Source organism: Erinaceus europaeus, chromosome 12 (genome assembly GCF_950295315.1).
Source record: "Erinaceus europaeus chromosome 12, mEriEur2.1, whole genome shotgun sequence".
Taxonomy (NCBI): Eukaryota; Metazoa; Chordata; class Mammalia; order Eulipotyphla; family Erinaceidae; genus Erinaceus; species Erinaceus europaeus.
The window spans coordinates 40,088,973-40,102,098 of record NC_080173.1 but is presented as its reverse complement, the minus strand read 5'-3'; the positions used below and the strand labels follow the sequence as shown (position 1 = coordinate 40,102,098).

General features: G+C 46.1%; 1 protein-coding gene across 1 annotated transcript in view; it reads left to right on the top strand.

Moving 5' to 3' along the window:
- MYO15A (myosin XVA) overlaps positions 1–12,062 on the top strand; it is a 74,876-nt gene extending 62,814 nt beyond the window's left edge. Inside the window, exons 62-65 of the mRNA XM_060203202.1 lie at positions 4,505–4,638; positions 5,171–5,304; positions 5,776–5,916; positions 11,378–12,062. Of these exons, the coding sequence (XP_060059185.1) occupies positions 4,505–4,638; positions 5,171–5,304; positions 5,776–5,916; positions 11,378–11,479 (511 nt within the window). The 3' untranslated portion in view covers positions 11,480–12,062. The remainder of the gene's footprint in view (positions 1–4,504; positions 4,639–5,170; positions 5,305–5,775; positions 5,917–11,377) is intronic.
- Positions 12,063–13,126: the final 1,064 nt, after the last annotated feature.

Here is a 13,126-nt window from a genome sequence, read left to right as displayed (position 1 = left end):
AGAGGGGCTGGGTAGTGGTGCATCTGGCTGAGTATACATATTACAGGTTTTTAAAAATATATTTATTTTATTTATTTATTCCCTTTTGTTGCCCTTGTTGTTTTTTTCATTGTTGTTGTAGTTGTTATCGTTGTCATTGTTGTTGGACAGGACAGAGAGAAATGGAGAGAGGAAGGGGAAGACAGAAAGGGGGAGAGGAAGATAGACACCTGCAGACCTGCTTCACCACTTGTGAAGCGACTCCCCTGCAGGTGGGGAGCCAGGGCTCGAACTGGGATCCTTACACCAGTCCTTGCACTTTGCGCCAGCTGCGCTTAACCTGCTGGGCTACAGCCTGACTCCCCATATTACAGTTTTTAAGGACCCAAGTTCAAGCCCCTGTCCCACCTGCAAAGGGGAAACTTCACAATCAGCGAAGCAGTGCTGCAGATAGACTCCTTTCTCTCTCTCTCTCTCTCTCTCTCTCTCTCTCTCTCTCCCGTCTCTCTCTCTCCCTCTCTCTCTCTCTATCTCTCTCTATCTCTCTATCTCTCTCTCCCTCATCAGTCCCTTTCCTCTAAAATTCTATCAAAAATTAAAGGAAGGAGGGTGGGGGATAGATAGAATAATGGTTATACAAAGAGACTCTCATACCTGAGGCTCCAAAGTCCCAAGTTCAATCCCATGCACCACCATAAACTAGAATTGAACAGTGTTCTGGTAAAATAAATATTATTTCTTAAAAAAGAGAGGTAAAGAAAGGAAGGAAGAATAAATGAATCTAACAGGAAACAAAGATTATGAAAAAAATTAAAAACTAAGACCTGGGAGTCTGGCGGTAGTGCAGCAGGTTAAGCGCACGTGGCACAAAGCGTAAGAACCAGCGTTAAGGATCCCGGTTCAAGCCCCCAGCTCCCCGCCTGCAGGGGAGTTGCTTCACAAGCAGTGAAGCAGGTCTGCAGGTGTCTATCTTTCTCTCCTCCTCTCTGTCTTCCCCTCCTCTCTCCATTTCTCTCTGTCCTACCCAACAAAGACGATATCAAGAACAACAACAACTACAACAATAAAACAACAAAAGCAACAAAAGGGAATAAATCTAAAAAAAAAAAATTAAAGTTAAAAAAAAATAACTGGGAGTCGGGTGATAGCGCAACAGATTAAGCACAGGTGGCGCAAAGCACAAGGACCAGAGAAAGGAACCCTGTTCGAGCCCCGGCTCCCCCACCTGCAGGGGAGTCGCTTCACAAGTGGTGAAACAGGTCTGCAGATGTCTATCTTTCTCTCCCCCTCTCTTGTCCCCTCCCCTCTCTATTTCTCTGTGCTATCCAACAGCAACAATAATAACTACAACAATACAACAACAAGGGCAACAAAAGGGAATAAATATTTTTTAAAAATTATAAAATAAAAACACTTGGGAGTCGGGTGGTAGCGTAGTGGGTTTAGCGCAGGTGGCACCAAGTACAAGGACTGGCGTAAGGATCCTGGTTCAAGCCCCTGGCTCCCCACCTGCAGGGGAGTCGCTTCACAGGTGGTGAAGCAGGTCTACAGGTCTCCCCGTTTCTGTCTTCCCCTCCTCTCTCCATTTCTCTCTGTCTTATCTAACAACAACATCAATAACAACAGTAATAACTACAACAACAATAAAAAACAAGGGCAACAATGGAAAATAAATAAATATTTTAAAAATAAAATAAATAAAATTTTCAAAAAAATAAGATTAGTAAGGACATGATTCAGCAATGTAGTCTTGGGAACTTTTGTTATTATTATTATTTCTTTATTGGGGATTAATGCTTTATAGTCTATAATAAACACAGTAATTTGTATGTGTATAATATTTCCCAGTTTTCCACATAACAATACAACCCCCACTAGGTTCTCTGCCATCTTATTCCAGGACCTGAACTCTCCTCCCCAACCACCCCAGACTCTTTTACTTTGGTGCAATTCACCAACTCCAGAACAAGTTCTGCTTAGTGTTTTTTCTTCTGATCTTATGTTTTAGCTTCTGCCTGTAAGTGAGATCACCCCATATTCATCTTTCTGTTTCTGACTTATTTCACTTAACATGATTTCTTCAAGCTCCACCCAAGATGGGCTGAAACCGGTGAAATCACCATTTTTAACAGCTGAGTAGTATTCCATTGTGTATCTATACCACAACTTGCTCAGCCACTAATCTGTTGTTGGACACCTGAGTTGCTTCCAGGTTTTGGCTATTACAAATTGTTCTGCTAATCTTTTTGGATGGTGTGTTTGGTTCCTATTTATTAAAAAAATTTCCAGAGTTATCCTTAATGCCTACATGATGAATCCACCATTCCTGGTTCCCCCCCCATTTTATTTTATTTTATTTATTTTATTTTAGAAGAAACTATTTATTTTTTAAGTTTTTTATTATCTTTATTTATTTATTGGATAGAGACAGACAAAAATTGAGAGGGAAGGGAATGATAGGGAGAAAGAGAAGACACCTACAGCACTGCTTTACCACTCACAAAGCATTCCCCCTGCAGGTGGGGAACAGGGGCTCAAACCCAGATCCTTGAGCATTGTAACATGTGCATTCAACCAGGTGCACCACTGCTTGCCCTCTTCTCTCTTTATTTTATAATACAGGACAGAGAGAATTGAAAAGGGAGGGGGAGGTAGAGAGGAGGAGAAACAGAGACCTGCTCATGAAGCTTCCCCCCTACAGGTGGAGAGCAAGTGATTGAGTCTGGGTCTTTGCACATGGTAATGTGTGCAGTCAACCCGGTGCACCACCACCCAGCCCACAAATATTATTTTAAAAATATTTATTTATCAGATCTGGACAGTGATGCAAACTGTTGAGCACACATATTGCAATGTGCAAAGACCCAGGTTCAAGCCCTCAATCCCCTCCTGTAAGGGGACTGCTTCCTGAGTGGTGAAGCAGTGCTGCAGGTGTCTTTCTCTCCCTCTCTATCTCCCACTTCCTTCTAGATTTCTCTCTCTCTCTCTCTCTCTCTCTCTCTCTCTCTCTATATATATATATATATATATATATATATATCTCCAATAAATAATAAATAAAATGCTTTAAATGTATTTTATTTACTAAGAGAAAGGATGAGGCAAAAGAGAGAAGCTGAGCATCACTGTGGCACATGCAATGCTGAGAATCAAACTCTGGGTCTCATACTTCAGAGTCCATTGCTTCATCTACTGTGCCTCTTCCTGGATCACTTTCACTTATTTTTATTTTTATTTTTTAATATTTATTTATTTCCCCTTTTGTTGCCCTTTTTTTTTTTTAACATTGTTAATAGCGGAGGGGAAGACAGAGAGGGGGAGAGAAAGACAGACACTTGCAGACCTGCTCACTGCTTGTGAAGCAACTCCCCTGCAGGTGGGGAGCTGGGAGCTCGAACCGGGATCCTTATGCTGGTCCTTGTGCCACATTTGCTTAACCCGCTACTCCACCGCCCGACTCCTTATTTTTATTTTTTTATTGCCTTCAGTGTTATTGCTGGGGCTTGGTGCTTGTACTTATAAATCTACTGCTCCTGGAGGCCATTTTTCCCATTTTATTGCCCTTATTGTTACCCTTGTCATCGTTATTGTTATTGTTGTCATTGCTGCTGTTGTTGGATAGGACAGAGAGAAATTGAGAGAGGAGGGGAAATAGAGGGGGGAGAGAAAGATAGATATCTGTAGACCTGCTTCACCACCCATGAAGTGACTCCCCTGCAGGTGGGGACCTGGGGGCTTGAACCAGGATCCTTATTCCAGTCCTTGAGCTTTGTGCCATGTGCACTTAACCTAATGTGCTACTGCCCGACCCCCGGTCACTTTCACTTTTAAGATATGTGAGTATTGTATTTCACCAAAGTAAAGGACTCTGGGGTAGGGAGAGTGTTCAGGTCCTGGCACATGATGGAGGAGGAAGACCCAGGTGGGGGGATTAGAGTGTTATGTGGAAAACTGAGAAAAGTGATACAAGTACCAACTACTGTATTCTACTGTTGACTGTAAACCATTAATCCTCCCAAAAGAAGAAAATAATAATTAAAATAGATAGGAGCCAGACAGTGGCACAGCTGGTCAACACATTACAGTGCACAAGAACCTGGGTTCAATCCCCTGGTCCCCACCTACAGGAGGTGAAGCTTCACAAGTGGTGAAGCTGGGCTGCAGGTGTCTCTCCATCTCTCCCCTTTCTATCTCTGCCCTCTCAATTTCTCTGTCTCTATCCAATAATAAACATGTTGTAAGAAAATTATATATATGAGTATGAGAGGAGAGTTAGGGAGAGACAAAGGAAAAGAGACACCACAACATTGTTGTACTGCTTGTGAAGCTTCCTCTGTGCAGATGCTCCCATGTGGTGGCTAGGGGCTCGAACCTGGGTCCTTGTGCTCTTCCATCTCCTATTTCTCCTGAGTCTCTGAGTCAGGGGCACTATGGCTCTGTCCACTCATCTCTGCCCCCCCACATTCCCCAGCACAGAGTCTTCTGTGAAGCTGCAGGTTCAGGACATTATCTCCTTTCCCCACAGGCAGGAGGTCCAGGAGTACATCCCAGCCCAGCTCTACTATACTGTGGCTGGCTCCACCTGGCTCAACTTACTCAGCCAACACCGGCAGCAGACACATGCCCTCAGCCCTCACCAGGCACAAGCCCAGTTTCTAGGTAAGAGGCCTAGGCTCGGGCTGGAGGGATAGCTCACCAGGTAGGTTGCTTGCTTTGCCACACCCTCATCCCAGGTCCAAACCCTGACATCACATAGGAGGTGCTGTGGCACCAGGGGAAATCCTGGTACTGTATAGTATCTTTCCTCTGTGTTCCTGTTTTGATCTGAATGAAAAAGCAGCCTGGAGTGGTAAAATCATGCATGTGCAAGGCCTAGGGTTTGCAGAAGCAAAAAAAGAAAGAAATAGGAGAGTTCAGGATTACAGGGAGAGAGAGAATATTATGGGGGTCTCTGCCAAGCAGGGGGTCCTGGAAGGTGGGGCTGAACAGCTCCCTGGTGGAAGGCCTCTGTATCCTTAACCCTGGGATACACCAAGGCTCTGGGCCACCCTAGGTGGCCTGGACAGAGAGAGATAGGAGTGACAGGGAGAGCAGTGAGCAGGCACCAAGGAAGAGACAGGAGGCCAGAGAGAGGGCAGGAGGCCCAGCAGGGCCTCGGCCTTCATGAATGACAGTCTCTCTGTCCACACAGGCCTCCTCAGTGCTCTGCCCATGTTTGGCTCCTCCTTCTTCTTCATCCAGAGCTGCAGCAGCTCCTCCGTGCCAGCCCCATGCATCCTGGCTGTCAACCATAATGGCCTCAATTTCCTCAGCACCGAGACACATGTGAGTGGCTTCTATGTGGCCCTGCCCTTGTTCCCCCTCTGGCCCTCACCCCTGCATTACTTCTGTGCCAAATGGGAGGAGAGCAGCTGACAGTGTAAGGTAGAAAAAATACACACACACACACACACACACACACACACACACACACAAGAAAGGAGAGAGAGAAAGAAAGAAACAGAGCATCACTCTGGTACATGTGATGCTAGGGATTGAACTAAGAACCTCATGCTTCAGTGTGTGAGGTTTCATCCACTGCACCACCTCCTGGACTGTAAGACTGATTTATTTAATGCAAAAGAGAGAGTGCAATGTCAGGGATTTAACCTCTGTGATACTCATGAGCCACCTCCTCAGCCTCGCCCCCTACCCAAAATCAGCTGTGCTCTGGGTCTGGTCTGCAAGAGAGAGATGAGGGTGGGTGATATTGTCCAGTCCAGTCTGTCATTCCCCCCTTCCTGCCCCCAACCGCAGGAGCTGATGGTGAAGTTCCCCCTGAAGGAGCTGCAGTCTATGCGAACCCAACAGCCTATTGCTAGTTCCAGCTGCCCCTACGTGGAGATGTCTTTGGGAGATGTGAACACGCAGCATACTGTGCAGCTACAGCTGGAGCAGGTGGGTTTCCCATGTGGCCCCCCAGAAACCCATTCTAAGAGGTCAGATCGTGTGAATGGGGTCTTGGGAAAGGACCCAGCTTGTTTACAAAATAAAGAAGAGCTTGGGGTGGGGGTATAGCATAATGGTTATGCAAAGAGACTTTCATGCCTGAGGCTCTCAAGTCCCAAATTCAATCCCCCACACTGCCATAAGCCAGAGCTGAGCAGTGCTCTGGTTAAAAAAAAAGAGAGAGAGAGAGCTTGATGGGGCATTTGGACTCTAATCTCCCCTCCCCTCCCCTCCCTTCTTTTCTTCCACCACCTCCTCTTCTTTCCCACCCCCCACCCCCCATCATCACTGGAGCGTCACTGCTCAAGGCCTTTTCAAAGCTTCCCCCAGTACTGCTGTGCTCCCAAACCTAGGGCTATATGCACTACAATGAGGGGAGCCTGGACAGGGTACATCTTGAGGGTCAAGCTAAGAATTTGGGACTTTTTCTTGAGGGCACATGGGAGCCAGAAGGTTAGTAAGAAGGCAGCAACATTGGAAGTTTGGGAAGATTCACCTAGGCTGAAACTTGGAAGCTGGATTGTGGGGCCTGGGGTTCATGGGGAAGGGGGTCTCTATGTAACAGACAGGGAAACTGAGGCTGGCCTGCCCCTGGGTCTTCTGGTGCTTACAGCAACAGTGGCTGCTCCTTAAAAGGACTGAATGAGGGAGTCGGGCGGTAGCACGGTAGGTTAAGCGCATGTGGCACGAAGCACAAGGACCCGCATAAGGATCCCGGTTCCAGCCCCCAGCTCCCCACCTGCAGGGGAGTCGCTTCACAGACGGTGAAGCAGGTCTACAGGTGTCTAACTTTCTCTCCCCCTCTGTCTTCCCCTCCTCTCTCCATTTCTTTCTGTCCTATTCAACAACGATGACATCAGTAACAAAAACAATAATAACTACAACAATAAAAACAAGGGCAACAAAAGGGAAAATTTTAAAAAAAAAAGACTGGATGAGTAGGGCTCCTGACCAAGTCCTCCAGCTCCCGGGGTGTGGGGCAGGCCCTTGTGCTTACCCAGGAAAGGGCATGATGGGGATCTGGGGTAACACTCCCTTTCCAGCCCCTCGCCTGACAGCTCTTCTTGCCCTGCCTCCTGCTGCCCCACCTCCTCCCCTGCTCCTAAGGCCACATCCCTCCTGCCCCTTTCCCTATTGCCAGGAATGCTCCTCCCAGGCTTCTTCCCAGCTCAGCTCTCCCTTTATTTGGGCTCCAGCATAAACACCTCCTTCTAGAAGCTTCTCCTGCCCTCTTCCCCCATAGTTCAGGTGTCATGTGTCTCCCCCACCTAGAACCCCAGCACCCTGAGGAAGCTGTGTAGCTATTGTCCTATCCACAGCTCAGTGTCAGAGCCTATTTGGCAAGGGAAAGGGGGGAGGGCCTGTTGGCTTCTTCATGCTTTTGAACACCAACCCCCCATGCTCAACCCCTGCCTCTGCCTCTATGCTTTATGGCTGGTTCTTTTTTTTTTAATGTTTATTTTATTTATTCCCTTTTGTTGCCCTTGTTGTTTTATTGTTGTAGTTATTATTGTTGTCGTAGTTGTTGGATAGGACAGAGAGAAATGGAGAGAGAAGACAGAGAGGGGGAGAGAAAGATAGACACCTGCAGACCTGCTTCACCACTGTGAAGCGACTCCCCTGCAGGTGGGGAGTCAGGGCTCGAACCGAGATCCTCATGCTGGTCCTTGTGTTTTGCATCACCTGTGCTTAACCTGCTGTGCTACAGCCCGACTCCCTATGCCTGGTTCTTGTGTGTAGTACTGTGGTGTCTCTCTCCCCCTCTTCCTATTTGTGTCTATATCTAAAAACAAAAAACAAACAAAACAATAATAACAACAGGGACCAAGGGACCAGTGAAATAGCTCACTTGGCTAGTGCTCTGATTTGTCACATGTTCAACCCAAGTTCATGCCTGTTTCTCACTATACTGGAGGAAGTGTCTGTGCTATAGTCTCTTTCCGTTTCATTATTTTTGTCTTAAAAAAAAAAATCAGCCAGGGTCTCTCTGTGTGTGTGTCTCTCTCTCTCCCTCTCTAGCATCCCTTCCCTCTCAATTTTCGGCTGTCTCTACCCAACAAATAAATAAAGGTTTTAAAAAGTATAAATAAAAAAAAAATTTAAATCAGGGGGTCGGGCGGTGGCGCAGTGGGTTAAGCGCACATAGCGCAAAGCGCAAGGACCGGGATAAGAATCCTGGTTCGAGCCCCCGGCTCCCCACCTGCAGGGGAGTCGCTTCACAGGCGGTGAAGCAGGTCTGCAGGTGTCTATCTTTCCCTCCCCCTCTCTGTCTTCCCTTCCTCTCTCCATTTCTCTCTGTCCTATCCAACAACGAACATCAACAATTTAATAATAATAACCACAACGAGGCTACAACAACAAGGGCAACAAAAGGGGGAAAAAATGGCCTCCGGGAGTGGTGGATTCATGGTGCAGGCACCGAGCCCAGCAATAACCCTGGAGGAAAAAAAAATTAAAAAAAAAATCACCCTACAGCAATGAAACCCTGGATATGACATGATGATGATGATGATGATGATTATGGTGATGGTGATGATGATGGTGATGATGGAGAGCATTTTCCCCTTGAGGACACTGGATGTTCTCATGGACTATGCCTTGTCAAAGCTAAGGTTCTTCAAGTATTGCCTCTGTCAGGTTTTTTTTAATATTTATTCATTCCCTTTTTGTTAATCTTGTTTTATCATTATAATTACTGTTATTGATGTCGTTGTTATTGGATAGGACAGGGAGAAATGGAGAGAGGAGGGGAAGACAGAGAGGGAGAGAGAAAGATGGACACCTGCAGACCTGCTTCATCACCTGTGAAGCGACTCCCCTGCAGGTGGGGAGCCTGGGTCTTGAACCAGGCTCCCCACCTGCACTTAACCCGCTGTACTACTGCCTGACTCCCTGCCTCTTGTCAGTTTTACCCTACCAGTCTTGGGAAATTCCAGGGGGATTCTTCCCCTATCTCTGGCCTGAGAAGCAGATGTGATTTCCCACAATTCCCTTCTGTCAAAGTAGGACACCTGAGGTGAGGGCTGATGCCAGGCTGCAGAGGCCAGTAGTAACCATGGCAACCACAGTAGGACACTGTTATTGCTGAATGGGCTAAAAAAAAATTTTTTTTTTAGAGACTGAGGAGAGAGTTAGAGAAAGATAGTGAAAGAGATCACAGCACCAAAGCTTCCTTTAATGCTGTAGGGACTGTACTTAAAACTGGGCTGTGCATATGACAAAGCAGGGCACTGTCCAATTGGCTATTTTGCCAATCCCTAAAAAAGATATTTTATTTTAGAGAGAGACACCAGAGCACCACTCAGCTCTGGCCTATGGTGGCGCTGGAAATTGAACTTAGGATCTCACCATCTTTTGCACAGCCATTATGCTATCACCCCAGGCCCCCAAAAGATTTATTAATAGGTGTGGTAGAAAGCAGAGGATCACTCTGGTTGCTGGGGATCAAACTCAGGATCTCATGCTTGACTCTAAAGCTTATCTATCCACTGTGCCACCTTCTGGGCCACTGGGCTAATGCCTTTCTTTTGTTTAATTTAATTTTTTCCCAAAGATTTTATTTATTCATGAGAAAGATAGAAGAGAGAGAAAGAAAAGACATTACTGTGGTCCGGGAGGTGGCGCAGTGATAAAACTTTGGACTCTCAAGCATGAGGTCCCGAGTTCGATCCCCGGCAGCACACGTGCCGGAGTGATGTCTGGTTCTTTCTCTCTCCTCCTATCTTTCTCATAAATAAAAATGAAATCTTTAAAAAAAAAAAAAAAAGAAAAGACATTACTCTGGTACACATGCTGCTAGGGATTGAACTAAGGACCTCATTCTTTAGAATCCAGTGCTAAATCTACTGTGCCACTAATTTTTAAAAAATATTTATTTATTCCCTTTTGTTGCCCTTGTTGTTTTATTGTTGTTGTTATTGTCATTATTGTTGAATAGGACAGAGAGAAATGGAGAGAGGAGGGGAAGACAGAGAGGGGGAGAGAAAGATAGACACCTGCAGACCTGCTTCAGCACTTGTTCTTTTTTTATGCTTTTTTAAAATTTTAATTTATAAAAAGGAAACACTGACAAAAACCATACTATAAGAAGGGTACAACTCCACACAATTCCCACCACCAGAACTCCGTGTCTGCGTCCCTTCACATAATTGACATGGAACCACCTTCTCTAGGAATAATATAAATATTTTTGTCTTGTTAGTGGATAGAATAGAGGGTTGTGAGGCAAAAACAAGACAAAAGTTAAGTGGGGGATTAACAGTAATAACCCACCCCCAGAGAGGTGAGAGCAGGTAGACTGTGAAAAAGAGGCTCTGCATCAAAGCTGTAGACTTCTGGCTTTATGGGTTTTTCTTTTTGCTTCACCACTTGTGAAGTTACTCCCCTGCAAGTGGAGAGCAGGGGCCTTGAACCAGGATCCTTACGCCAGTCCTTCCGCTCAGCACCACCTCGCTTAACCCGCTGCGCTACCTGCCCGATTCCCATCACTAATTTTTATCTTTTAAATCAGAGCACTGCTCTGGTTTAGGGTGCTGTTGGGGATAGAACCTGGGCTGTCTGAGCTTCAGGCACTAAAGTTGTTTTGTATAGCAATTATGCTATCTCCCCAGCCTTGGGCTAAGTGCTTAAGTCTAAAGACTGTCATGCAATAGATGCTCAGGGAGTCCTCACCATGACTTCATACGGTTACTCTTGCTTCTCCCTTCCATTGCTCCTGCCAGTCAAGTGTTCTTTTTTTTTCTAAAAGAAAAGAAAAAAAAAAAAAAAAAAACGTGGTCCAGGAGGTGGCGCAGTGGATTAAGACGTTGGACACTAAAGCATGAGGTCTTGAGTTCCGGCAGCACATGTACCAGAGGGACGTCTTGTTCTTTCTCTCTCTCCTCCTATCATTTCTCATGCATATAAACGCTTTAAAATAAACTCTTTAAAAAAAAACTCTTTAAAATAAACTCTTTAAGAAAAAAACAAGAATTTATTATCATTTATTGGACAGAGATAAATTAAGAGGGAAGGAGGAGATAGCATAATGGTTATGCAAAGAGACTGTCATGTCTGAGGCTCCAAAGTCCCAGGTTCAATCCCCTGCACCACCATAAGCCAGAGTTGAGCAGTGCTCTGGTGTTTCTCTGTGTCTCTTTTTGCATCTCTCTCAAAAATAAAATAAGTAAAATATTTTAAAGTGAGTCAGAGACATCTGGAACACTGCTTCACCACTCATGGAGCACATGGGGACCAGGGGCTTGAACCTAGATCCTTGGGTACCATGTAATGTGTATGCTTAACCAGGTGCCCCACTCAGTCCTGTCAAGTGTTCCTTCTGCCAGCTTTTCATGGGTCCCAGAACCCCAGAATCCCTCTTGCCCCATGAAAGTTGGGGAGCTGGTAGGATGACTCCCTGCTTCCTCCACAGGGTCTGGAGCTGTGCCGCATAGTGGCCGTGCACGTGGAGAGCCTGCTGAATGCCTGTGAGAAGCGGCTCACGCTGCCACCCAGTGAGATCACACTGCTTTGAGTACCCCTCCCAGAAGCCAGAGCCTGGGGAGACCAAGGGAAGGGAGGAGGAGCACTCAAGCTCCAAGGAACTGGAGAGGACCAGCCCAGACTCTCTGAGCCAGACTGTAGGAAGAACTTCCAGATCAGCTGTGCCCAACACACTTCCTGTCATGAACAGAGCTTCCAGCCAAGACCCCTATCCCCACTCTCTAGTCCCTGGGATGAGCCACATGGGGTTAGAGACTGAAGAGAAAGAAGTTTCATCTCAGGGGCTGGGAGGCAAAGTCTGGTAGGACTTCCTAGAAAATGGACTTTGGGCTTAAGTTTTGAAGAGTAGTATTTTCCTTTGAATAAGGAAGGTAAGGGAAATAAACATCCCAAAGAGAGAAAATTCTGTTGTAGTTTCAGAGGCTAGGACAATGTCTACCAGAATGCAAACTTAAAAGATATCTGCCTTGATCTGGGGGTGAGGGGGATAGTGGATAAAGCACTGGACTTCAACCATGAGGTCTTGAGTTCAATCCCCGGCAGCACATGTACCAAAGTGATGTCTGGTTCTTTCTCTCTCTGCCTATCTTTCTCATAAATAAATAAATTCTTTAAAAAAAACAAGTCTTGGGAGTCAGGCTGTAGCACTACAGGTTAAGCGCAGGTGGCGCAAAGCACAGGACCGGCATGAGGATCCCGGTTCGAGCCCTGACTCCCCACCTGCAGGGGAGTCCCTTCACAAGCAGTGAAGTAGGTCTGCAGGTGTCTATCTTTCTCTCCCCCTCTCTGTCTTCCCCACCTCTCTCCATTTCTCTCTGTCCTATCCAACAACTAGGACAACAATAATAACTACAACAATAAAACAACAAGGGCAACAAAAGGGAATAAATAAATAAAATAAAATATTAAAAAAAAAGTCTTAAAAAAAAAAAGCACTGGACTCTCAAGCAGGAGGTCCTGAGTTTGATTTCTGGCATCAATGTGCCAGACTGATGCTCTGGTTCTCTGCTTTCTCTCATAAATAAATAAATCCTTTAAAAAATGCCTGTCAGATTAATGAAAAAATAAATCAATGAACTAACATGAGGGAAAGTGATGTTGTAATTTGGGGTGGGAGTGCTGGGCTTAGGAGTAGGATGTTGGGAGAGGTAGTTGGGCATAATTGATTCATGGTGTCAAGACTGATATATTCACTCAATACTTATTAAGCACCCACTGCAAATGTAGGGAGATGCTCTGGGTTAGTACTGCTAGAGACCAGTACAAGACCTTGCAAGTTGCAGGTGGGGAGAGGAGGGAACAGCATTCTAGATAAAAAGAACAGCATGTGTGGAGCCCCAAGGTAGACATTATTGAGAGGTGGTTGTTCCCAGAGACAGAACTTGAGAGTGAGCATGTTAGCTTTGATGGGCTGTTTCACTCTCAAGAGCACTCTGACCACAGAACAGTTGGAGTGGGGGGTGGTTGTCCAGAGGGGAGGCTGCTGTGGATGGGAGAACCTGTGGCTTGGACACCAGTGGACAGAGGTGCAAAGAAGCTGCTAGCTTGGGAGAGATTTAGGAGGTCCAGAAGGGGTGAGAAGCGCGAATGTGCGTTGGTCCCAGTGGGATATCTGGGTAGGAGGGCCGCAGGGACCTGGAGAGGTGATTCCAGGTGTCACTGGGTGGGCGGTTCCTGC